We start from the raw sequence: 26,564 nt of genomic DNA, 5'->3' as shown, positions 1-26,564 counted from the left end.
TTGAAAAATTAGGGATAAATCGTCTATAGTATGAACACACCCCTATAAAACTTCTTACCTCCTTAACAGTAACAGGGTTTGGTAATGTTTTTATTGCCTCAACTTTAGCATCGTCCGGTTTTACACCGTCGATATTGATTTTAAAACCTAGATAATTAGTTTCTTCCTGCAAAAATTGACAATTCTTTAATTTCAATTTCAAATTATGTTGTCTCAATCTGTCAAATACTTGTTGAATGTGATCAAAATGTTCTTCTAAAGTTTCAGAAAATATCAAAATATCGTCTATATAAGAGATAGCAAAACTTAGATCTTGTAAAACTATTTCCATCAATTGACTAAATACAGCAGGACTATTTTGCAATCCAAACTGCATAACATTAAATTCAAAAAGTCCCTTATGACAAACAAATGCTGTTTTTGATTTATCTTCTTCCGCCATCTTAATTTGCCAGAATCCTGCCCTGAGGTCAATTAATGTGTAAAACTTGGCAGCCCCTAAAAGTGTCAATATATCATCGATAACCGGAAGTGGATATCGGATTGCTAAAGTAGAAGAATTCAGGGATCTGAAATATATGCAGAAACGTGTAGTTTTGTCTTTCTTATCAACTAAAACAACTGGTGAGGAATAGTTACTGTTTGATCTTCTTATAATGTTTGCTTCTAACATGTCAGTTATTGCTTTATTGACTATTTCTCTTTTGTGTAATGGAGTTCGATAAGGTTTCAATTGAACCGGAGGATTATCCCCTGTATCTATTCTCATTTTCACAGTGTCAGTTTGACCTAATTCAGTATCCTTAAAAGCAAAAACATCTCTATTGTTATTCAACATTTGTAACACCCTACCCCTATGAACATCAGGCACATTAAGATCAGTTTCAAAAACATTTTCAATTTCAGAGTGCTCTTGAGTAGATTCAAGTGAGACAACATTTTCTTCTAAAACTGGTGAAGCCCTTCCTATTGCTATGCCCCTTCTAAACTTATAAGTTTTATTCGTAGTATTTACTATAAGAACTGGCATATGACGTTTTTCATTAAAGTTTGCAACTGAATTAGCAACCATTAACCCAGGTTGATAACTCAAATGCCCCTTAGTAATTGGTGAAATTTCAAAAGATTTAGAACTTGAAGTTGTATAATTTTTATTACCTTTTACATAACAGATATTACTTGTCTGAGGTTTAATTACAGTGGTTTGAGCAAGCCTAACAATTGAAGCTATATGAATATCTTCCACTAGTGGTACATAAGTTTTATTTATCCTTAAACATCCCAAATCAAAATAAACTCTAACACCAAATTTTACTAACCAATCACGACCCAAAATAACATTTCTGTTCATGTCAGATACTACATAAAAGGTATGATTCATTTTGTTTCCTTTCATGTTAAAGTCTAAATTTATACTTCCTAAAACATTTAAAGAAGCCCCATTAACTCCTTGTAAATTGACTTTCTTTTTTTCTAATTTTGGTAATCCCTTAATTGAATTGTAAATCTTATTATGCAATAAAGATACTGAAGCTCCACTGTCAATTAAACTTCTAACTTTCATATGTGCAATTTTAATCAAACAAGAATTTGGATTTCCCGCTAAATTAATTTCAAATGTTTCTACTTGTTCAGATTCATTTTCAATTTTGCTTTCTGATACATTTTTAAATGATTTTCGTACTTGATAAGTTTCAATATTTCTAGTTTGTATATTTGAATTTCGCGCTCTAACCTTTTTATTTCCGCTGAATTTTGAATTTCGCGCCATATTTCCTTTGTTTACTTCCGGTTTTGAAAAATTTCGCGCCATTTTTTCTTTGTTTGTTTCCGGTTTTGAATTACAATTGTTAGATCTTTTATAATAATTTTTATTCCAGTGATAGGTAGAATTGTTAGAACATGCATTGTTAAAATCTGTTGATTTGTTATTTATTTTTTATTTAACCATGATTCATATATATTATATACAGGTTTTGTATATCCATAATTAATTTTTCTCTCAAACATCTTATTTCCCTTAATTCCCTTAAAAGTCTCCCTATTGGCTTCAGCATAAAGAGACCGCCCTAGTTTAAATTTTCCCTTGGTTTTCTAAATTGTTCATTTGATCTTGCTCTACAATTTCTTTCAAAATGACCTGGTTTACCACAGTTCCAACAGAAGAATGTTCTTCTTTGTTGTCCTGTCAAGTCAGACATGTTTTGTACAGAATTAAACCTTCTAGGATATGTATTTGCATTATGACTTATCGTGTTGTCATTAAAATTGTTTTGTACAGAATTAAACCTTCTAGGATATGTACTTGCATTATGACTTATCATGTTGTCATTAAAATTGTTTTGTACAGAATTAAACCTTCTAGGATATGTATTTGCATTATTACCTATCGTATTGTCATTAAAATTGCCTCGGGGTACATGTAATTCGGCACGCGAACTTACTGCATTTACATGAAATTTCGTTTTATCCCTGCAATATTTTGCCTTATGGCCGAATCTGTTACAATTGTTACATTTCACACCTATTTCTCGGTAATGCGATATGTCCATTGGTGTTATATTACGCTCATTACCATTATTTTTTTTTAAGTCAAATTTTCTCCGTAATTGTGTTTCAGCCATTGCTGAGTTTACTGCTTGAGCCAAAGTTTGTGGATTTTCACGCATTATTTTCATTCTCAAATAATCCTGATACAACCCGTTTATGAAAAAGTTGACTAATTGAAGTTGAACTATTGGTTGATTGATATCTTGTCCCCTAAAAGCATCTGTTGCCAAAGTTAAAATTCGTTCTCCAAATATTGGAACATTTTCGCCAATTTTTTGATTAACCTTATTCAGAAGCTCAAATGCATATGATGCATCAGGAATATGCCCATAACGAAAATTCAATTGAGTTTTTAGATTTTCCCAATTATTATTCTCCTGATCGGTTTCTCTTAACCACCTAGCAATGAAATCACTTACTGGCCCTATAGATGTTTGATAACATATCATTTTACAATGGACTTAAATTTGTAATCATTGCATATTTTTCTATTGAACGAATCCATTGAGAAAATATTTCTGAATTTGAACCATCAAAACCTTCAACTATCGTATTGACACCGTTTGCAGTTAACTTTAAGTAAGACTTTGAACTTGTGTTGCTAAATTTTGAAAAACTAACCCTACATTAAATTCTTGTTCAGCCATTTTTGAGAATATAATAATTAAGATTATCAAATAAAATATCACACGTACCTTAGTATTTTCAGAATTCGTCCTGTCACGGTTCACCAAAAAGAGTCTTATAACAAGATGGTATTTTGCTATAAGTTTATTAACGTTGCCTAGACCGATGTGTCCAATACAATAAAATACACTATAAGTTATATGGTTCGCTACTGACCCCCTACGGATCCATAGAGGGTTAGTAAAATCCATAGGGGGTGAGGCCGGAGGCCGAGTCCCCTGTGGATTTTATTCACCCTCTATGGATCCGTAGGGGGTCAGTAGTTAACCGTATAACGAATTTATCGCACGCTAGACTTTTTCTGCTGCGTTTTGTTGTAAAATAAACAACAAAACACAACAACATTAATAGATGACGTCACCATTACCGCGTCACGAACCCCCTATGAAACTTACTAACCCCCTACGGTCTCATAGGGGGTCACCACGTGACGGCGTTAAACCAATCACAACGTGATAATTTACCCGCGGTGCGATAAAAGTATATATACAGAATATAAACAGCGTCAAGGTTTCTATTAACTTGACCATTATAGTTTTAATTCTAAAGATACAGGGATGAATATCTATTAAGTTGACTCTAATTGACATGTTTTGACCAACCTGGAAATTGATGTTCGAAGAATACACGTATGTCCAGTGTTATAACTAATTGTTATTGCTATATGTCACCACCTGGTCTGCATGTAAACATGTTATATGCAACCCAGCGGTCAATTGAACAACCTTTTACAAGGTCATGTTTTTCTTAATAGATATTCCCCTGTATTTATTTTATTCAATTTAATAAACATTTTGAGAATATATAATCATAAATATAAATACAAATATATACAATATATATATTTATATTTATATATTTTAAGCCCATCATATTGTCACACAATGTATTGGGACCTTCTGATAATTTTTTTTTAGAACAAAGACGAGACGTTCTTTAATATATCCCTGGTTCGTAAATTTTCGGGTCAGACACTGGTGGCGTTAATTAATTTTACAAAGTCTGAGTAGTTGCTGCATGCTCGTGAATACTCAATAGGTTTGGAAAAAAATCTCCCATAAGCAGGTGAACTTGGTATATTGTTACTAACATGGGGGAAATTAATAATTTCAAAATAAAAATCGTCTCGGTTGTCATATTTTCTGGTACTGAGATGACCGTGTATTTTAAATTCGTGGGACAATTCTTAAAATGAGGAAGAGGAAGACGTGGCTGTTGTTTCGTTTATTTCTAGTTCTTAGTGTATGAAATGAAATCATGAAATCCATCAGTAAAGTTTGGATTGTTTATGGAAAGCACATCATCAATATATCTGAATGTGAAATTAAATGGCATGGATTCGAATTCTTTGGTCTTCCAGTGTCTTAAGGGCATACGATACAGTTTTGATCCTGTATTTACAAGTTCGTGAAAATTCGCATATAGGCTCTTTTTTTGGGGTTAGCATAGATATGCACTAGAATAGTCACAACTGTTATGCAATTGTTTTTAAATCTCAATTTGCTGAAAATCCCGGGATCACTGCAACATGTGCAAGCTTGTGTATCGCGCATGAGTAGTAACAAAAGTAGTTTCGTAAACATGGTTTATCGAAGTGTAAACTTAGAGAAAAAATCTAATTGACCAATCCAATTCAAGTATTTATAGATATGCAAATCATGAGAATTATATTAGAGTAATTAGAATTAAGAAGTCAACAATTTACCTGTTGATTCAAGTATACTTTCCCATTTACATAAGCCACAAGGGGTACTAGACAATTCATATGCTATCATGTAAATAAATGTTTGATAATTTAGATTTATATTTATTTGGCTATGTGTTCTTTTAGCCAATGCATTTGAAATCAATCTTATGATTCCTCATTTTTAACATTTTATATTGAATATCCAAATAAAATAGAGTATAACTGCTAATATGGCAATTTTCCACCAGAGACCAAATGACTTTAAAATGATATCATTATAACAAACGATACGCCACTTAACGTCCTTCAAAAATGAGCAAACCCCATACACCAAATAGTAAACTAAAAAAAAAGCACCGACATAATCACTGTGCTTAAACGGCCGTGGGTAACTTAACCCACAGCCCAAGATGGCGGACTCTAAATTCGTTTAGATGATAGTTGATACGAAATCTACTTTTTGCAGCGTTTTCATGATCTATGTAAATATTAATAGGATTTTTGAATAAAGAAATCACTTACCATCACTACAATTTTTTTTAATTTCGAATTTCGACTTCACTTTAGCGAAGCCAACTTTTAAAAATTGCATAAGATGTCCGTAACTTATAAGTCAAATATAATCAAACTGTCCGTAACTTTATTTTCGGATGTGGGTAACTTTTTTTTCAAAATTGTAAGATTAACAAATTCAACACTTAAAGGACAATAAACACTATCAAACCCCTTAATTATTACATAGATTTATACAATAACGATATGCTTCAAACTAAACAAGAGAAAAAAGCAAACTAGAGTGTCACGGATTTTCCGTTAAATTTTTTAAAAATTATTCCCGGGATAAAACGGGATCTGACGGTACGGCGAAATTTATCTAACATTCTTCTAGCTTTATAGATTGTTCACTGATGAGTCCTTGGCCTGTGTAGCCGCGATAGAAATTATATCCTTTCCTTTAAATAATTTCTGAATTGTTAGACAAAAAAGTATGGTCTCTTCACTATATCTAGTGTGATGCGTTGTTGATTGTAAGAGAAAAAATGACAATATCTACGACATTGACATCTTCGCTAGCCAAGGGTTACGATCCACTTTCGCTCTCTTCGTAACCCTTGGCTAGCGAAGATGCGGAATAGATGGAAGGCTATATTGTTGATCAGGTGTCAGTTTATTATAGCAATAAAGGTAGATTTAAAATCTTCTAAAAGTTTCATTGACCTCAGGGATTAAATAAGATCGGGTATCATATCATACATATCTTCTTTAGAGGTTTGTACTGATTCATCTATGTATTTCTGCTAAGGATTGACCTCCGAACTTGTTCTCTTTTAAAGCTGATTTTCATATGTTCACTATTAATGTAATTTCTACAGTTGGAAATGGTGAGATTTATAACCTGCATGTCATGATTGATCATCTAAAAAACTTAAGCATTTTACAACCTATACAGTAAAGCCAGTAGAATGTAAAATACATTAATTTTGCCATACAATTTTCTACATAAGAAAATACCTGTACCAAGTAAAAAAAAATCACAGTTGTTATCCATTGGGTTGAGGGATTTTTCCATTTGATAAGCCTTAGGGACTTTTCTTTCTGAATTTTCTTCAGAGTTCAGTATTTTTGTAATTTTCTTTTTAATGTCTGTACCAAGGCAGGAATATGACCGTTGTTTTCCATTCGTTTGGTGTGTTAAATTGAGCTTTTGGCTTTGCCATTCCATAAAGAACTTCCCGTTTGAATATTCCTATGGGTTCGGTATTTTAGTTATTTATCATTTCTTTTTTAAAATAATTACATCCATGAATAAATATTCTTTGAAAGTTACTGACATTATGTTGAAGTTACGGACATCCCTATTGGTATAAGGGAAAAAGTTACGGACAAGTTATTTTGAAGTTACGGACATCATCAGTGTTTTGGCAAATCGTGCTGTAATCGTTTATTTTGTAGTAACAAACCTCGTTTTACATTGCAGAGTTTTCCTAAAAGATTTATTTAACTTTTTAATTACTGAACATTTCTTTTGTATTCATGGTATTGTAATTATATAGGAGAAAACTTCCTAACCGAAGCCAGGCGGCTCCATCTTGGGCTGTGGGTAACTTAAGTTACCCACGGCCGTTTAAGCACAGTGATAATAATGGTTAAAACAATTCAAATTAGAAAATCACTTTGCATGTACAATACGTAAAAGAAAGATATATGATATATAGTAAAAATCGACAACCACTGAAAATGTGATCTTTACTTGGAACATAAACATGGGGCCGGGGTTAATGATAAGGTTTACAGGCGACCAAAATTTTAAATTTCAAATGTTTTTAAACATGTTAAAAGCTTTTATTTAATTCATAAGAAGTTGAGCTGACAGGCCTGAATTCAGTACACAGTTCCATTCTTTATATTTATTTATAAGGTGGGGCGAGTTGGTAGACCTCCATTCAGCGTGATTTTGCTGGGACGAGTTGTCAGCGTGATTTTTACCCTTTCATAAATGGGATGAGTTGTCAGACCTATATTCGACTGGATTTTGCCTTTTTATAAGTGGGGTGAGTTGGTACAAGAGTGGGGGCCTTTAAATTTTTTAATTTTTTTTAAAGTGGGACGAGTTGTTGAAAAAGTTTGGAGATTCGGAGTGTGGCGATTTTCCTGAGGGGCGAGTTGGCTTTTAAAAATCCCGGTGAGTTATCGCCCTTGTAATCGCTCTCCTTAGTACTATGGAAACAAAAACACAAATGGCGAACAAATTTCTCAAAAAATTATGTCAATCTGACTTTTAGGAATTTTTACCGCATAATGCGTTCTAGCTCTTTCATTCAAAGTCGTTGTTGCCTCAATAATAATAACGCAAAATAATAGGTAATATTTCAATTTACAAATGTTGGTAAAAACAGAAAATGAAAGTAATTCCAACACAAAAACGAATGTACACGGGTTTGATTGTATGATCACGGTGTTTGTTTAGATGTAACCGACAAATAAACTATCTGTATCGTTACATCGAAGGTACCATTTCTTGCTTTAACTCTACTAGAGGGAGGGCGTCTATTGGAGAGCTGTTTTGAAGCTCTCAACTGACTTGGTGCACACATTGTCTTCTTGTTGGTTCCAATTGCAATGCAACACAGTCTTGACAAAGAATGAGTTTGTGATGGGATTGCTTCCCTTAGAAAAACTTAGCAGATACTTAGTCAGCCGTAAGTGGTTGAGCTAAGGAGGTACTTCTTTAGCTCAGTTGGTAAGAGCGCTGCCTTGTAACACAGAGGTCCCAGGTTGAGTCCCGGTGGAGACAAGCAATTTTGTAATGAAATTCATGCTCTCCGTTTACATTGGCGCCCAACAATAATAACCCATGGTTAGAAGAGTTACCTAGCCAGGTTTAAATATGAATAGAAAAAGATGAAAAAATATCATCATTATAGAGTATAATTATGACTCTTGAGGTGGGGGAAGTGTGACGGGATTGCTTCCCTTAGAAAAACTTAGTAGATACTTAGTCAGCCGTAAGCGGATGAGCTAAGAAAGTACTTCTTTAGCTCAGTCAGTTAGAGCGCTGCCTTGTAACACAGAGGTCCAGGTGGAGACAAGCAATTTTGTAATGAAATTCGTGCTCTCCGTTTACAAATTCTTAAATTGCTCAGTTTTACAGTTTGTTGTTTCAATTGCCTTTAAAAGTCTCAAAAACATAATCCTATCCCTGGTTAAAAAATGTTTTCATGAACTTGAACCTCATGGAGATTTTCAAAATTAAGCAAGTACAAGAATGAATGGCATGTATGGTAAAGTGTTCCCAAAATTGAAAAAAATTGAGAATAGAAATGGGGAATATGTTTAAAAGACAACCACCCGACCAAAGAGAACATAACAGCTGAAGGCAACCAATGAGTCTGAAACCTAGCAAGAAAATCCTGGGGGCCTCAGTTTGCCCCAATACAAATATAAGTACTTAGTTTAGTGAAAATAGATGTTATACTAAACTCCAAAATATATAAATGAACTAGAATTAAAAATCCTAACATTTTTAAGGCCAGAGGCTCCTGACCTAACTTCACCTAAGACAGGTGCAAAATGTGGCGGATTAAACATGTTTTTTGAAATCTCAACCCTCCCCTATAACTCTAGCAAATATAGAATAAAGAAATATACATCAATACACACAAAATGTGCAATGAAAATTAAAAAGAATTCTGAGTCTGATGCCAGAATATATATATATATATATATATATATATTAAAGGAACAAAGAAACTAAGAAAATGACAATGATACATAAATAAACAAAGGACTTCTATATACAATGTAAACAGCTAGCAGTAACTGACATGCCAGTTTAAGACCTGAATTGAAATGATCAAAAGATTATGTCTTCATCATATGCATGATATAAAACCTATGGATACCTATTTTGTAGTATAAGTTTTGTAAGGATTGTAAATTAAACAAATATTCATTACAGTAACAAATAAATAAAAGACACTTTGATGTTTCCAAGGCAATTAGCCAATAACCATAACATGCAGTTGAAGGCCGTACTTTAACCTATAATGGTTTACTTTTTAAATTGTTGTTTGGATGGAGAGTTGTCTCATTGGCACTCACACCACATCTTCCTATAGCTAGTTCTATTTTTATTCATATATTTATTTTATCATTTGTTCAATTATTTGTAGAGAAACAAATTACGAGACAAATGCAAGATGGCTAGTGCACCGGTTAAGGATGATTTAATGAAAAATTTAGACAGTAAATTAGAATTTGCTGATTATGAACAATGGACAAGAAGAAGTAAACCAAGTAAAACTCTAGTAAAACCTGATGGTTGGTATATTTTTAGGGATTTTTTTAATCCCTTTATTACGAGGTGGTTCACATAGTTAGATTTCTATCTTTTACTGAATAAGAATATAGCATAGTATGATCTATGAAACAGAATATAAGTATATTAAGGATTGATGGAAATTTTAATAATTTATCAAATTAACATTAATTTTTTTTGTTATATTTTAAAGTTAATAAGGATATACATGTACAAATGTATGTTGAGAAGACTTGTATTCCAATTTCTATTGACTGTAACAATTTAATATCAGGAAAAATGCATATTATATATAACTCATGAAAATTTTTCTATATTAGAAGTGAAATTATTAGCTTAAATTTTAGTATCAGATTTTGAGAACTGTAATCAAACAATTGGAAAATTGAAATTTACATGGATGCATTTTTAGCCAATTCTTTTTAACAGTGAAACTCAAGGTAAGATGTTTTACAAATAAGCCTAATAATGTGTCAGATTATTTTACTTTTTTTTTAAAATTAACTTTTGATTGTTATGTTTTTCAGCGAGTAAATCTTTTCTTGTTGGATTGAGAGCTAAATCTGCAGAACCTTCAAAGGGTATTCATGTGCCGACCTACAGAGAAAAGAAGGAGGCAGCTAAACAAGCTGAACTAGATAAAGGCAGAACAGAGAGAATTAAGATTTTAGAGGTAAATACTTTGACAGGAAATTCTCAGGGTAGCAAACTGGGGGCAGGATTTTCTCCCCGTATTAAAAAGGAAAAGTTTTATATTTATTAAAAAAATATGCATTTTGAGTCATGTGTACACCATAATTTCAGTTAAATAAGTGGACAGTTATAATTTTGTAGGAATTTGGTCAAGAAAAAGTGAATTTTGAAGAATGGAAGTACAAAAATGTATGAACATAAAAGTACTGTGTGAATATATAAAGGTGTAATACCACAATTGTTTTCAATATAAACAGGAATATGTTCTCATTTTCAGCTCAGAATAAAGACTAGAAGGAGGACAAATGAAGAATACAAGAAAAGAAGTTTTGAACTGTATCCTATTTGTCTGATGATTGTCTATAGAGCATTTCTATATAAATTAACATAATACTTGGGTTATTTTGGTTTTGAATGAATCTTTTGCATCAAACAGGCCTAACATTTCTAAATCAGTATGTTATGCAGTGATCATTTTTCATCAGTTGAACTAATTTTACAAACATAATTGTAAAAAATAAAAAAAGTCAATCTAAATCAAAAGCGGCCCTTTAAAATTATTGTCTATTCTAATCTAAGAGAAAATGTATAGATAGAAACCTAGTTTATAATACCAATTGTATAAAACCCTTTTATATTTTATACTTTTATTTAAAGGGAGTTAATAAAAAATGCTGTGAAATAATTTATATCATTGCTAATCAACCTGAAAATTTACAGAACTGGACAAGTTAAGGAATTAGAATGACAGTATTAAATTAATAATATTACCAAGTTTGAAATGAAAATGAACAGTTAAGTCAACAGAACATGTATTTCCTTAACCTCTTGATAGATTAAATGAGAACATAAAGATCAGATGTTCTGTAGAAACAGAAGAACATGGTACATTGGATGATGTAAAAGCTTTACTGAGAAGATATGAAAAATACAGGGTAACTTAATTACAGAATATAGGATAGAAAAAATAAAAAAACAAAACAAATATTTTATTTGCCAATCATGGTACCTCAAATGAGCAGAGTAAATGCAATATAATTTTCAAACAAAATAAAAAAAAACAACTAAAGATACATGTAGGTTAAACAAAGTTATAACATGATTGATTTTGATTTAATTGATTTACATTTACATACTGTGGATTCCATTCAATATTATTATACGTTGAATACCAATTTTTTGTGGGTTTCGTGGGTACCAGGAATGTCAAATGTTTTCAATAGGATTTGTAAACAGAGATTGGCAAAACCACATAATCAAGTTTCCACGAATATGCAAGTTTTCAGCAATCCACAAAAAATAAATGAGTCCACTTTATACAAATAAAATCGTTTATTTATAATTATATCCTTAGACTACACATGGCCAATATGCCCCACAATGGCTGTCAGTTTAAAAAAAATAATTTAATCTTTTTTCTGAATTTTAAACACAAAAATATGAAAGAAGGAAAAAAAAAATTAGAACTTATTTAGACTTAGATCTCTCAATTTTGAAACATTTGATACTAAGTTGAGTAAAAAGGCTTCATTCCAACAATCCAAAAATAGAAACAGATGAGTTGATTCGCCTTATTCTTTCATTTAAATGAGTATTTTATTGATATTTTTTTAGGGAGGTATCTCAACTTTAAATACAAACTTTTCAAGAGAACATAAGGAGACAAAAGATGAATTAGACCAGACAACACAGAGAACACAGATGATATTATCAGGTATGTTTAAAATTGGATATGATTATAAATGTGTTGGTATTTGTCTTAAAAATTAATATTGAGAATGGGAATGGGGAATGTGTTAAAGAGACAACAACCTGACCATAGAACAGACAACACAGCAGAAGGTCACCAATAGGTCTTCAATGCAGGGAGAAGTTCCTGTACCTGGAGGTGTCCTTAAGCTGGCGCTTAACAAATATCTATAGTAGTTCAGTGATAATGGACGTCAAACTAAACTCCAAATTATACACAAGAAACTAAAATTAAAAATTAGACTTACAAAGGCCAGAGGCTCCTGACTTGGGACAAATATCTTGCAGGGTTTAACATGTTTTTTTTTTAGATCTCAATCCTCCCCCTTTACCTCTAGCTAATGTAGAAAGTAAACCCATAACGATAGGCACAGTAAAATTAAGTTCAAGAGAAGTCTGAAGTCTATTTTGAATTATGGAATGAACTGACAGGTTGTTGTCTCTTTCCCCATTTCCATTCTCAATTTTATTTTGTATATTGTATTTTAAACTTGGCATTTGCATGATGCACATTTTACCGTCTCAAACTGAGTTTACCTAGTGGTGCCTAGCAGAGCTAGTTAAAAAGATTTTTGTAACAGAAAAATAAAGTTTAAGGAAGGCCAATCTAAGATAACAATACAATTATCTCCATTCTAATGCCACAAATTAAGATAAATTCCATTCAAGTATATACTTCAGTTTATAAAGGCCATTAATGAAAAAGTTTGTGAAACTGTTTCATTGTATTTGGAATCTAATATATATTTTATTAAAATGACATGAAACTTGACACATTTAGTTCATGCACTGTTTTCTTGTGCCTATCAACATTTACTGCAGATTGCATCATTTTAATGATTAATTCAAATAATCTGCAGGTTTGTTTGTTTCAAAAATTGTTAGTTTAAACTCTTCAGTTTTAAGTGACAAATCTTAACACAGTAAGTGATTTTATGTACAATTGTCAATTGTAATTTTCATTGATTAATACCCAAGTAGGACCTGGAATGCTGTTTGTTTATGGGTTGTTTATTTGTGGTTTATATTGCCTAAGTAATGAATTCCCAGCAAAAACTTTATTCAAGAATGAAGGGATCCATTCTTATTATAAAATCAAATCCAACCTGCTTTTCCAACTAAAAAGATCAGCTATTCTTACTTATTAGTATTTTGCTTTTTTCAGCTTTGGAAGAAAAAGTGGATGCTTTAGATAGAAAACTGAAAAATAAACAAGAACAACTGCATACGTTGTTAAATTACAAAGTGAGTTTAACCAAATTGAATGCAGTTCTATTTCATCATATTCCATGTATAAGATATTTGTCATTGGGCACAATATAGGAAGATGATTTTGATACATGTAAATAGTCCTACCAGTATGTATTACAGATTGTGAAATTTAAATGTGAAATCATGGTTACCAGGTTCAGCCTGAACACCAGGATATTCACTGCACACTAGTTTTAGAGGCCAAAATTAGAGGGATGTAAAAATTAGGTTCCACTCTTGTTGTGATAGTATACTTATTTATTCAAGCAACTTGCATTTATGCTATTCCTTGTAACAAAGGAAACATGAAGAACCAAGATATGGTCATGTCTTTTTAAAGCCCAATGATAACATTTTACAAGAAGATAATTAAAATTAAAGTTATAAGCAGTAAAAACCCATCAGTCTGCAAAATAGTATACCTTTCTAAAGATCAAATAGTATATTATTGACAATCATCATTTACCTATATCAAAGCAAACTATTTATACCTATTAAAATGTATTTTTTAGGATAAAGAATACCCTGTGAAAGCCATGAGGATTGCAACACTTCAGAAAGAAATACAAAGTTTGAAGATATCAAATCAGGTTTGTCTCAGGTTCTTAGTTCAGGTTCAGGTTTGTTTAATATTTTAAAAAAGATCAAGAGTTTAGAAAAAAGAAATAAAGTTGGTCTTTTTGCCAGATGAAATAACAGTTATTTTAGAGTTATCGGTCTTAATCTTGGTAGTTTTACAAATAACTTTTGATTAAGTATGTGTTTTTTACTCAAGGATGTAACCAGTAGTATGAGTAAAAGGCCTCTGTCAATAAAGATAAGGGTGCCTCTGTGGCCAGGTGGTCTAAGTAGTTCATACTTTAATGACTAGCCAGTCAACACTAAGATTGTGATTTCGAAACCCAGCTCTTGTGGGTACACTTGAATCCAGTTATAATTGACTAGGTTTGCAATTTTTCAAAGATAGATAGTTTTCACGGGCACTCTGGCTTCCTCCACCAAAAAAACCTGTTTGCCACGAAATATTCCAATAGTGGTGCTAAAAAGTGGCATTAAAACACAAAAAATAAAACCAATAAAGATTATATCAACTTTGATCAATCTGGTACAGATTTTATACTGATAAAATGTTTATTGCAAGGGTTCTTAAGAAGTCAATTATGCCTTGCATAAATTTTACTTGTTGGAAAATACTTTGCAATGCCTGTGTTACTGCCTTGTTAGTTTATATATTAAGCTTGCTACAATTTATTATTCCCCTGCTTTATAAAAGGGGGTTATACTGATTTTCCTCTATCTGTCTATCCTTCTGTCATTCAGTCCGTCTGTCCATGAATATTTTCATCACATTTTTCTCAGGAACTACAATACAGGGATTTCTGGAATTTAGTTTAAGGGTTTATATAAGTCAGCTATTCTAGGGGATGGGTTTTCAGATTCGTCACTCAACAACCTTCTGTTTACCAAACACTTGTATAATTTAACACATGATAGCCAAATTGAAAAATTTCGTCACATTTTTCTCAGGAACCACAATACAAGGATGTCTGAAATTTGGTATTAGGGTAAATGTAAGTCAACTATATTGTGTGATGCGTTTTCAGATTCATCACTTAGCAACTTACTGTTTACCTAACTCTTGCATATTTTTATACTATTAATATCATCCACTTGCGGCGGGGGTATCATCAGTGAGCGGTAGCTCACAGTTTTACTTGTTGACCCTACAATGAACAGCTGGGTAAAGTCATAGATGTAGATAGCCTACATCATCTGACTTTTATTGGAATATTAGCTGTTTACTAAATTATATCTTGATTTCTTATAAGATTTTACTGTTTGACTTTTTTACTTTAACAGGAAGACCAAGAAGACCTAGAACACATAATTTACACAGAATTATCCAAGTATGAAAAGGATAGGTCAAAAAGATCACAGGCAATCACAAAAGAAATTACTGAGGTTAAGACTTAAAGATGCTTATAATAGAATATGTTACCAATGAAACATTTTATTGACATGTCTTTGAAGATTTAGAATAATTGAAATAACAAGTGAATATTTTAAATAGACACTCTAGAACAATTAGAAAAAAATGTGAAAAACTTAAAGATCAGAAAAAAACTGGGTGCAAAAGCATAAAGATTAACTCAGGAAAATTCAAGAATTGATGAATGCAATTATGATTGCAGAAATGAACAGTTTACAGAATAAATTAATCAAAATTGCAGAAAAAATTAAGTCAAATCATTTTCATGAGAATTTTCCAAAATTATCATTATTTTTTTAGATTAAGAAAATGTTCTCAAAATGTTCAAGACAACAGGATACTACAGATGCTTCAAACTATAGTTGTCTGAAGGAACATACATTTAAAACAAGGCTTATAATAATTTGTTTTATCCTCAGATAAAAAATGGCTCTTTTTATATTGAAAACAAGGTGACATTTATTTATTGGTAGTTATATAATTAGTATTGGGTCATTCTGGGATATAGTTATATGGTTTCCTGAAATTTCTAAATCTAGTTGGAAATTGATCATCAAACTAGAAAATTGAAATAATATTTCTCAAAGATAAGAATATGAAATCTAAAAACAATGACCTATAAGTTAAAGTAAAAGATTTTCATAAATGAAGCTATCTTGATGTTGAAAACAAATATATTTATAAATTTTAAAACCAGTGGAATGATTCCTGGCAATGTTTAATATACACACATTTTTCAGTGTGCATCACAATTTTGATGGTATTTCTTCATAGAAAAAATATTACAATCATTCCTCAAAAAGACATTTTTTTTATAACTGATATCTGTAGTCAATAATTTTAACACAAGAATTATTTTACTGACCCTATATAAGTTTTTTTTTATATTAAAATCTGTTAAAGGAAGAAATATTTTTATCTTTCAGGCAAATTCCAAATTTCTACTTTATTTTAACTATGATTCATTTATTAGTTCATTTGGAGTGGGTTTTTATAATTAATTATATTGAATATAGATAGATAATTCATGATAATATTTAATGTCCCATTTATGGGCAGTATGTTTTTCAATCTGTCTGTTTGTTCATTCGTCAGTCCATTCCTCCATCTGTTCTTCTGTTCCTCTGTCAGGTTAAAGTTTTTAGTCAAGGTAGTTTTGATGAATTTGAAGTCCAATCAACTTTAAACTTGGTACACATGTTCACTATGATATGATCGTTCTAATTTTAAAAAGAGTTGTTACCCCAATTTTACAGTCCACTGAACATAGAAAATGATAGTGTGAGTTGGGCATCTGTGTACTATGGAAACATTCTCTTAAAAACTACTTTAAGTGGACTTTGAATATGTGCTCTTTCCTGTAAATGTCTGGTTACAATATTAATGCTTATGTTATTGCATCAAAGTAACAACTGATTTTTCAAGAAAACTGTTTACCCCAATTGCACTCAGATGTACTGTGTTACTAATTTAGGTGTATAGTAGTGGCAGATAGATATGAGTCATCATAATATGCAAGAAAACAAATCATAATTAGGAAAAAAAGGTTTCAAATCTTTATCAAGAAATGATGAATTTACGTGTTGTAGCATAACATCTTTGTTGGACATTTCCTGCCATATTTATTAAGAATTCATGAACATCTTTGACAGCTATAAAATGTTAGTTTTGATCATAATAAAGAAAATCAAAAGGCTTCAAACATATTAAATAAAAACAGGTGATGAGTTTTCAATCTTTGATTTTGTTTTGAAGTGAAGTTGATGAATATAAAGGATTTTATATGTCATCAAAAGTTTTTTTTTCTTCAGAAAGCAATATCCATGATGCATCCTAGTTTGAAAGATATGGCTTTACAGAATATGGTTATGTCAAAGGTTAGTCATATAATGTATAAGATAGCATGAATATCATACTGTAAACCAATTCATTTGTGTGATCCATTTACTTTTGTGAGTAGAAAAAATAATGTGAATATATATTGTCGTGTAAATATGTATTACTTAGATCATTCCTTATTCAAGCAAATTTGAAAATGACATAATAAATCACTGTGAAAAGGGATAGAAAGAGCTTAACATGAAATAAGGTATCAGCAAAAATAATCTGTGTTACAGTATAGAGCTACATCCCCCCCTCAGTGTTCTATAGTTAATCAATATGTGTATTGTTTGACGTAAATTTTACATCGAGGTTCTGAAAAAGGAAATCACCAATTCACCAACATTCCAACTGACTCCATTTTCAGAAAACGAAATCTGTAACAAACATAAACTTTTAGCCACCGCTTTACAAGCAGAGCCAAATACAATGAAAGTTCCAATTATGTATTGGCTTCCGAAGCTACACAAAACCCCTTACAAATATAGATTTATTTCGTCTTCAAGCCATTGTTCAACTACTAAATTGTCTATTATTCTTACCAGCACACTTGGTACAATTAAAAACCTTATAATAAATTGTTCAAATAAGGCCTTCGAAAATAGTGGAATAAATAACTTTTGGAGTGTCAAGAACTCGTTGGAAGTACTTGATAAATTGCATGCTTATATTGGTGATTTTGAATCTGTTCAAAGTTTTGATTTTTCTACCCTGTATACCACATTGCCTCACATTCTCATTAAGAAAAAATTCACACACCTAATTAAATGGGCATTCAAAAAATCAGAATGTGAATATATATGTTCAAACTCTTTTAGGTCATTTTTTAGTAGCAATAAACAAAAAAACTATGTTAATTGGACATGCTTTGATACTATATATGCCCTTGAATTTTTACTAGATAACATTTTTGTTCGCTTTGGGGATTCCGTATATCGTCAGATTATCGGAATTCCAATGGGGACTAACTGTGCACCACTTATTGCGGACCTCTTTTTGTATTGTTACGAGTTACAATTTATGACAAAAATAAGCAAAGACCCATCAAAACAACATCTGATAAACAAATTTAATAATACTTTTAGATATTTGGATGATATTTTGGCTCTCAATAATGACGACTTCAGTATGTATATTAATGAAATTTATCCTGGTGAACTCACTTTAAATAAAGCTAATACTAACAATGACCACTGCCCTTTCCTCGATCTTGATATCTATATCACTAACGGAAAGCTGAATACTAAAATTTATGATAAAAGGGATGATTTTTCATTTCCTATCGTTAATTATCCGTTTTTAGATGGTGACGTTCCCTTGTCACCATCTTACGGTGTTTATATATCTCAACTTGTACGATTCGCTCGTGTATGTAACAATGTTTTAGATTTTAACGAGAGAAATTTATGTATTACTGAAAAATTATTACACCAGGGTTTTCGATATCACAAACTAGTCAAAACATTTACTAAATTTTATCATCGGTATAAAGACATCATTCGTAAATATAGCTCAACATGCAGACTTTTTATACGTTCAGGTATTTCACATCCAATTTTTTATGGAAATATTCTTTATAAAGCACAAAGGTGTCAGTATTCACCTCATAAACTTACAAAACCTTTGAATAGACTTATTAAGAAGGGATATAATTACGATACTGTTGTCAAGTCATTAAAGATTGCATATTTTGGCGTTAATATTGAGTCACTGATAAGGTCTTTGCGTCGGAACTAAACACATTTATTCTAAAAACAGTTGTTGGCATGACACGGGTTATGTTCTTCTCATATATGTTATGATGGTATGATACTAAACCCCTTACGGGAAGGATTGTGCCTGATGTTCATATGATGAAATCATAATCTTTCAGTCAGTTTAATTGAAGTCTGGAGCTGGCATGTCAGTTAACTGCTAGTAGTCTGTTGTTATTTATGTATTATTGTCATTTTGTTTATTTTCTTTGGTTACATCTTCTGACATCAGACTCGGACTTCTCTTGAACTGAATTTTAATGTGCGTATTGTTATGCTTTTACTTTTCTACACTGGTTAGAGGTATAGGGGGAGGGTTGAGATCTCACAAACATGTTTAACCCCACCGCATTTTTGCGCCTGTCCCAAGTCAGGAGCCTCTGGCCTTTGTTAGTCTTGTATTATTTAAATTTTAGTTTCTTGTGTACAATTTGGAAATTAGTATGGCGTTCATTATCACTGAACTAGTATATATTTGTTTAGGGGCCAGCTGAAGGACGCCTCCGGGTGCGGGAATTTCTCGCTACATTGAAGACCTGTTGGTGACCTTCTGCTGTTGTGTTTTTTTTTATTTTGGTCGGGTTGTTGTCTCTTTGACACATTCCCCATTTCCATTCTCAATTTTATTTTTTACAGAGTTTGTCTTTAGTGCCGTGTGGAGGCAGTAGAGTGCCTCCCCGTGCTTCAGGTTTATACTCTTATAATATACTAGATTATGGAGTGTGTGTCCGAGCGAGAACTGCTCTAGTTCATTACTTTAGGAATGTTTATCAAAAAGTAGTATTTCAATATTCAGCCCCATTCTACTAATTGGTCAGCCATCAGTCATACCCTGATATACACTATCTTTTTCGGGTAATTAATACTGATAGCGTTCGACATTTTCAGCTAACAAATTTATCACTTTTACTTAACTTAATTATTGTATGCTGGTTCATATTCTGGACGCCAATCTTTGCTCCTTTATTATGTAATTCACTAACAAAACAATTATGAAACTAAGAAACGGAAAAATACTAAATACTAAACTTGTTCAAAGGGTATCTACACGTCTCAATTTTCAAAATCGGTTATCTAAAAATACTACCATCGCTAACATTTTTAACAATAAAAATCGTGGTTACCCTTCTATCGATAAGTGTCATGCCAAAAAATGACTTACATGTCCCCGTCTTTCCACCAACAATACGGTAAGGTCCACGTTTAATGGTCGCACATTTTCTTTAAATTTTGAAACTGATATTACTTGAAAAACAAACAGTATTATTTATTTACTCACATGAAACAAACCGGGATGTGGTATTCAGTACGTAGGAGAAACTGGAAGATATTTATCAAAACGCACTCAAGAACATCTGTATCGTTTTAAAAGACCTAATAAATTCAAAAGTATCATTTACCAACACCTTAAGAAGCACAACCATCCTTTTAAATATTTAGCAGTTCAACCTTTAGAAGTAGTAAATAAGCAGCCTGGTGAATCGCATTCAAAGTTTGTACGATCACGGAAAATAATTGAATTAAATTGGATTAAAAAATTACAGACAGTTTACCCTCTCGGTCTAAATGATAATATCATGGGAATTGGTAATATATCTAGAACCAATTCCGTTAACATTTTGGATATTGTTTCTAAAACTGTTCGTAAAAACCGTTCTCACGGTTGTAGAACATATCGCAATCAAAGAAAATTTCGGGCCAATCATACCAATATTTCGGACTTAATTTCTATTTCAAAAAATAACGGCAGACATTATCTGTTAACAAAACTCTGTTCATTACTGGTTAATAAGTTAAATAAAATTTTGGAGGATTGCAACACAATTTCATATAGCAGTCCTAAGTATGAAATTGTTCAAATTATTATGGCATATTGTTATTCTAAATTATTTCCCAAAATTGATCGCCCTGAAGATCATAAAAAACATTTTATTAAAATTAAGTATGTCAATAAAGGCTTTGATTTTGTAAATATTGCCGGTATATTTAACGACCATTCTGTTAAAGAACAAATTCCTGGATATTTTGACAATACTGAGCTACCTCTTATTTGTTATATTTACAAGAAATCTACCCGGAAATTTGTGTTTAATTATAGTCAATTGTGTAAAGATGTTAATATCAGTGAAAATACACCTACTTCATGTAATTGCAGTAATTCCGAATATATTTATGGACCCATTTCCCATGTTATAACAGGAGATCTTAACATCGTTCAAGACCGAGAGTTAAAATCATTTCTCAGTAAAGGACCTAAATATCGTCCCCCGTCAATTATTAATTGGAATGAGTGTCGTAATATCATCCACGACTCACTCCATACTTACTGTATGAAATGGATAAAACGGGAAAAAGCTGACAAAAAATCTTTGGACTCTTTTTTTAATTCAGTAATGAAGATAGTTGATATACGTATTCAACATTTTAAAGAACATTTTACTATTAACAATAACCACAATAAACCTATTTCTCGTATCAAACATAAACTAAAAGAACTAGCCAAGGAATTTGTTTTTGTCCCGGCCGATAAAGCTGCTAATAATATTATTATTGTTTGACGTAAATTTTACATCGAGGTTCTGAAAAAGGAAATCACCAATTCACCAACATTCCAACTGACTCCATTTTCAGAAAACGAAATCTAACAAACATAAACTTTTAGCCACCGCTTTACAAGCAGAGCCAAATACAATGAAAGTTCCAATTATGTATTGGCTTCCGAAGCTACACAAAACCCCTTACAAATATAGATTTATTTCGTCTTCAAGCCATTGTTCAACTACTAAATTGTCTATTATTCTTACCAGCACACTTGGTACAATTAAAAACTTTATAATAAATTGTTCAAATAAGGCCTTCGAAAATAGTGGAATAAATTACTTTTGGAGTGTCAAGAACTCGTTGGAAGTACTTGATAAATTGCATGCTTATATTGGTGATTTTGAATCTGTTCAAAGTTTTGATTTTTCTACCCTGTATACCACATTGCCTCACATTCTCATTAAGAAAAAATTCACACACCTAATTAAATGGGCATTCAAAAAATCAGAATGTGAATATATATGTTCAAACTCTTTTAGATCATTTTTTAGTAGCAATAAACAAAAAAACTATGTTAATTGGACATGCTTTGATACTATATATGCCCTTGAATTTTTACTAGATAACATTTTTGTTCGCTTTGGGGATTCCGTATATCGTCAGATTATCGGAATTCCAATGGGGACTAACTGTGCACCACTTATTGCGGACCTCTTTTTGTATTGTTACGAGTTACAATTTATGACAAAAATAAGCAAAGACCCATCAAAACAACATCTGATAAACAAATTTAATAATACTTTTAGATATTTGGATGATATTTTGGCTCTCAATAATGACGACTTCAGTATGTATATTAATGAAATTTATCCTGGTGAACTCACTTTAAATAAAGCTAATACTAACAATGACCACTGCCCTTTCCTCGATCTTGATATCTATATCACTAACGGAAAGCTGAATACTAAAATTTATGATAAAAGGGATGATTTTTCATTTCCTATCGTTAATTATCCGTTTTTAGATGGTGACGTTCCCTTGTCACCATCTTACGGTGTTTATATATCTCAACTTGTACGATTCGCTCGTGTATGTAACAATGTTTTAGATTTTAACGAGAGAAATTTATGTATTACTGAAAAATTATTACACCAGGGTTTTCGATATCACAAACTAGTCAAAACATTTACTAAATTTTATCATCGGTATAAAGACATCATTCGTAAATATAGCTCAACATGCAGACTTTTTATACGTTCAGGTATTTCACATCCAATTTTTTATGGAAATATTCTTTATAAAGCACAAAGGTGTCAGTATTCACCTCATAAACTTACAAAACCTTTGAATAGACTTATTAAGAAGGGATATAATTACGATACTGTTGTCAAGTCATTAAAGATTGCATATTTTGGCGTTAATATTGAGTCACTGATAAGGTCTTTGCGTCGGAACTAAACACATTTATTCTAAAAACAGTTGTTGGCATGACACGGGTTATGTTCTTCTCATATATGTTATGATGGTATGATACTAAACCCCTTACGGGAAGGATTGTGCCTGATGTTCATATGATGAAATCATAATCTTTCAGTCAGTTTAATTGAAGTCTGGAGCTGGCATGTCAGTTAACTGCTAGTAGTCTGTTGTTATTTATGTATTATTGTCATTTTGTTTATTTTCTTTGGTTACATCTTCTGACATCAGACTCGGACTTCTCTTGAACTGAATTTTAATGTGCGTATTGTTATGCTTTTACTTTTCTACACTGGTTAGAGGTATAGGGGGAGGGTTGAGATCTCACAAACATGTTTAACCCCGCCGCATTTTTGCGCCTGTCCCAAGTCAGGAGCCTCTGGCCTTTGTTAGTCTTGTATTATTTAAATTTTAGTTTCTTGTGTACAATTTGGAAATTAGTATGGCGTTCATTATCACTGAACTAGTATATATTTGTTTAGGGGCCAGCTGAAGGACGCCTCCGGGTGCGGGAATTTCTCGCTACATTGAAGACCTGTTGGTGACCTTCTGCTGTTGTGTTTTTTTTTTATTTTGGTCGGGTTGTTGTCTCTTTGACACATTCCCCATTTCCATTCTCAATTTTACTTATATATATAATTAGTTCTTTTTTGCAATTATCATGTAGGTACAGTCTGAACTTAAATAACTTAATTGTACCCTTAATGAAATTTTACAAAACTTAGTCAACTGTTTCATCATAATAGATACCTAATCAATACTGAGAATTTTGTTAACTTATTTTTCTGCATTTAACTGATAAATTGATTTAGTTGTTGGAAATCAACATTTCACTTTTACACAGACAGCATTAATTCATTTAATGTGAAGGGTTTTGCCTCATGCCTCATGCTTCATTCTCATGTGTAATTGTTTAAGTTTGAATTTTCATGATGTATGTGGCAAATTTCTTAGTTACTTTAATGGACAGAGCTCGATGTAATTAACAAATGATCAGCTTGTAAATGCTTTGATACTTGTATTTTTAGGAAATAGAAATTCACAGAAAGAATCAGGAGCAGTTAAAACAAGAAAACCGACAAATAGAACAAGAAGTCCAAAGGTTACTCAGAGATCCAAAAACTAACACTAGATATCAAATGTTCCCAGAATTCTTCCCACAAAGAGAAAAGTGAGTAGTACTTTGTAGATTATGTAATGTATATATTGAAGTTTATGTTTCACATTTACAGAAGTTGCAGGAAATATTTTATAGATTTTCTTTTAATTTGAGTCAACTAATTATACTCTTGGTCACAAGGAGGGAGGTATATTGGCAGACCTCTTCCCTCTGTCTTTCATTGAGTCTTGTCCTTTCATCTGTCAGTACCATGTCACTTTCTTTAAATTTTTCTACGAAACTACATATGAGAGTTTACAAAAATTTGGCCACAGTCTTTCTGATAGTATGGTATACATGTAATGTTGATTCACATTTATTGTTTATAAACTTCCTGTTGATCTTAAACTTTAATATATTCTTACATATAATTACCAAGAAGTTTTAAAGCTATTACAGCCAAATACCTCATAGTTATTTCCGACATCAATATCATTGAGCTTTCAAGATGTCTTTCAAAATACCAAACACTGTTAATTCTTAAGGCCACTCTTTGTCTATCTCAGGACAGCATATACTATATGTATCACATTTTATACTAGACTGGATCTATCTTTTCATGTAACAACATCAATCAATCCTAAACTATTTCAAATGGAGTACAGTAGAAATTTGAAAATTAATTTGAAATGTGAAGAAATTTATAGTTAATAAACAATATTTCTTTTTTCAGATGTACCCCTGACATGGATGTTATTCTTGATATACCAACTCAACAGTGGTTACCAATATAGCATTTACATCTTATTATATGAATGGATGACTGCATGTGTCAATAGAATGAGTGTATTAATAATTGTATTTATTTTATTTATGTAAAAAATTACACTGACATTGATTAATATATTTGATGTAAAGTCAGAATTTTTCAGTAAATATGAACAAAAGATTTGTTAGCTATTCCTAGTATTATTGAAGATATATAATATGCTTGATGCTGCTGGGTTCTGTTACCCCACCCTTTTCTTATAAATTAGATTTAAAAAAAATGTATACCTTTTCCCATATTGTTTGAGTTTTGTTTGTTCTGTAATGTAACAGTGGAATACCAAAGTGCCAAAAGAGAGAAAATTGGTTGATAAAACACAGCCAGGACCACCAAGAAAGATGACCAACGAAGTTATGGGAACTTTTATTGACCTTATCATATATTTTTGAAAGTTTTACTGACCTATTCACATAATTTTTATCTTGAAAAGGGGACCTATCACTTTGTATACAAGAAGTGGACCCACTGCCTTTTAAATTATCATACAATAACCCATTAGTTGTTTGTTTTAAAATGCATTCCTCATTATCTTTCCCTCTTTTATCCCTCACTTAGGGGCATTATATTTTTATGCTCCACCTACAATAGATTTTGATATCTGGTCTGTACGCCCATTTGTCAGTCTGTTCATTTGTTCCTTTGTCATTTCGTCTGTCCTTCTGTCCCACTTCAGCTTAAAGTATTTGGTCAAGGTAGTTTTTGATAAAGTAGTACACATGTTCCCTATGATATATTCTTTCCAATTTAAATGCCCAATTAGAGTTTTTACCCCAATTTCACGGTCCACTGAACATAGAAAATGATAGTCAAGTGGGGCATCTGTGTACTAGGGACACATTCTTATTAGGTCTATGCGTCTGTTCATTCATCTGTTTGTCTATCTGTCTATTGGTTTGTTCATCTGTTCATCCAGCCGTCCTGTTTTCAGATTAAAGTTTTTGGTCAAGGTAGTTTTTGATGAAGTTGAAGTCCTATCAACTTGAAACTAAGTAAACATGTTCAATATGATATGATATTTCTAATTTTAAGGTCATTATGGTCTAATGATTCGGTCACAATACCCTTATGTACATGAATTATTACCTGTCAAAACCGGGTTTTCTGATTAATTTAAAATGAGATATGCAATCAAAACATATTTGTTTTTACAAGATGATTGTACATGATAATCAATTAGCCATGCAAGTGTTAAACTGGGAACTTACTGTTACAAGTGGTACAACATTTAGTGAGCTGTATTATTGAAAAAACTATTAAAGTGTAAAAAAGATTAAAAGACACACCAAATATATCACAGAGGGAACCTTGGGACAAAATTTACGTTGTAACTTGTATAATTCTTTTCAAATTGCGGAGTAAGTAATTAAAGTTAGCAGTTCGTAATCTTCAATATTAATGAAGCTGTAACTGTATACCAGAAGAAGAAGAAGAAACTCGTATTTCCGAAATCTTGGGTTCCCTATTGTGAAGTCCCAAAATTTTGAACCTGATAATGAAGATCATCCGGATGACTACAATCCATGGGTATTGTACACTGTACCACAATGTTTTGATCGAG

At 31.7% G+C, this 26,564-nt stretch overlaps 1 protein-coding gene across 1 annotated transcript; it reads left to right on the top strand.

The window, feature by feature from the left end:
- Positions 1–7,625: 7,625 nt before the first annotated feature.
- LOC134721840 (uncharacterized protein C20orf96-like) lies at positions 7,626–25,126 on the top strand. Its single transcript, XM_063585091.1, has 12 exons — positions 7,626–7,786; positions 9,598–9,745; positions 10,271–10,416; positions 10,714–10,772; positions 11,272–11,371; positions 12,051–12,150; positions 13,351–13,430; positions 13,949–14,026; positions 15,297–15,398; positions 17,238–17,303; positions 24,107–24,249; positions 24,911–25,126. Exons 2-12 carry the CDS (start codon positions 9,625–9,627, stop codon positions 24,969–24,971), a joined length of 1,056 nt encoding a protein of 351 aa, XP_063441161.1. The 5' UTR covers positions 7,626–7,786; positions 9,598–9,624; the 3' UTR covers positions 24,972–25,126.
- The last annotated feature ends 1,438 nt before the right edge of the window (positions 25,127–26,564 follow it).

This window comes from Mytilus trossulus, chromosome 6 (assembly GCF_036588685.1).
Source record: "Mytilus trossulus isolate FHL-02 chromosome 6, PNRI_Mtr1.1.1.hap1, whole genome shotgun sequence".
NCBI classification, from domain to species: Eukaryota; Metazoa; Mollusca; class Bivalvia; order Mytilida; family Mytilidae; genus Mytilus; species Mytilus trossulus.
This window is presented reverse-complemented; position numbering and strand designations above follow the sequence as displayed.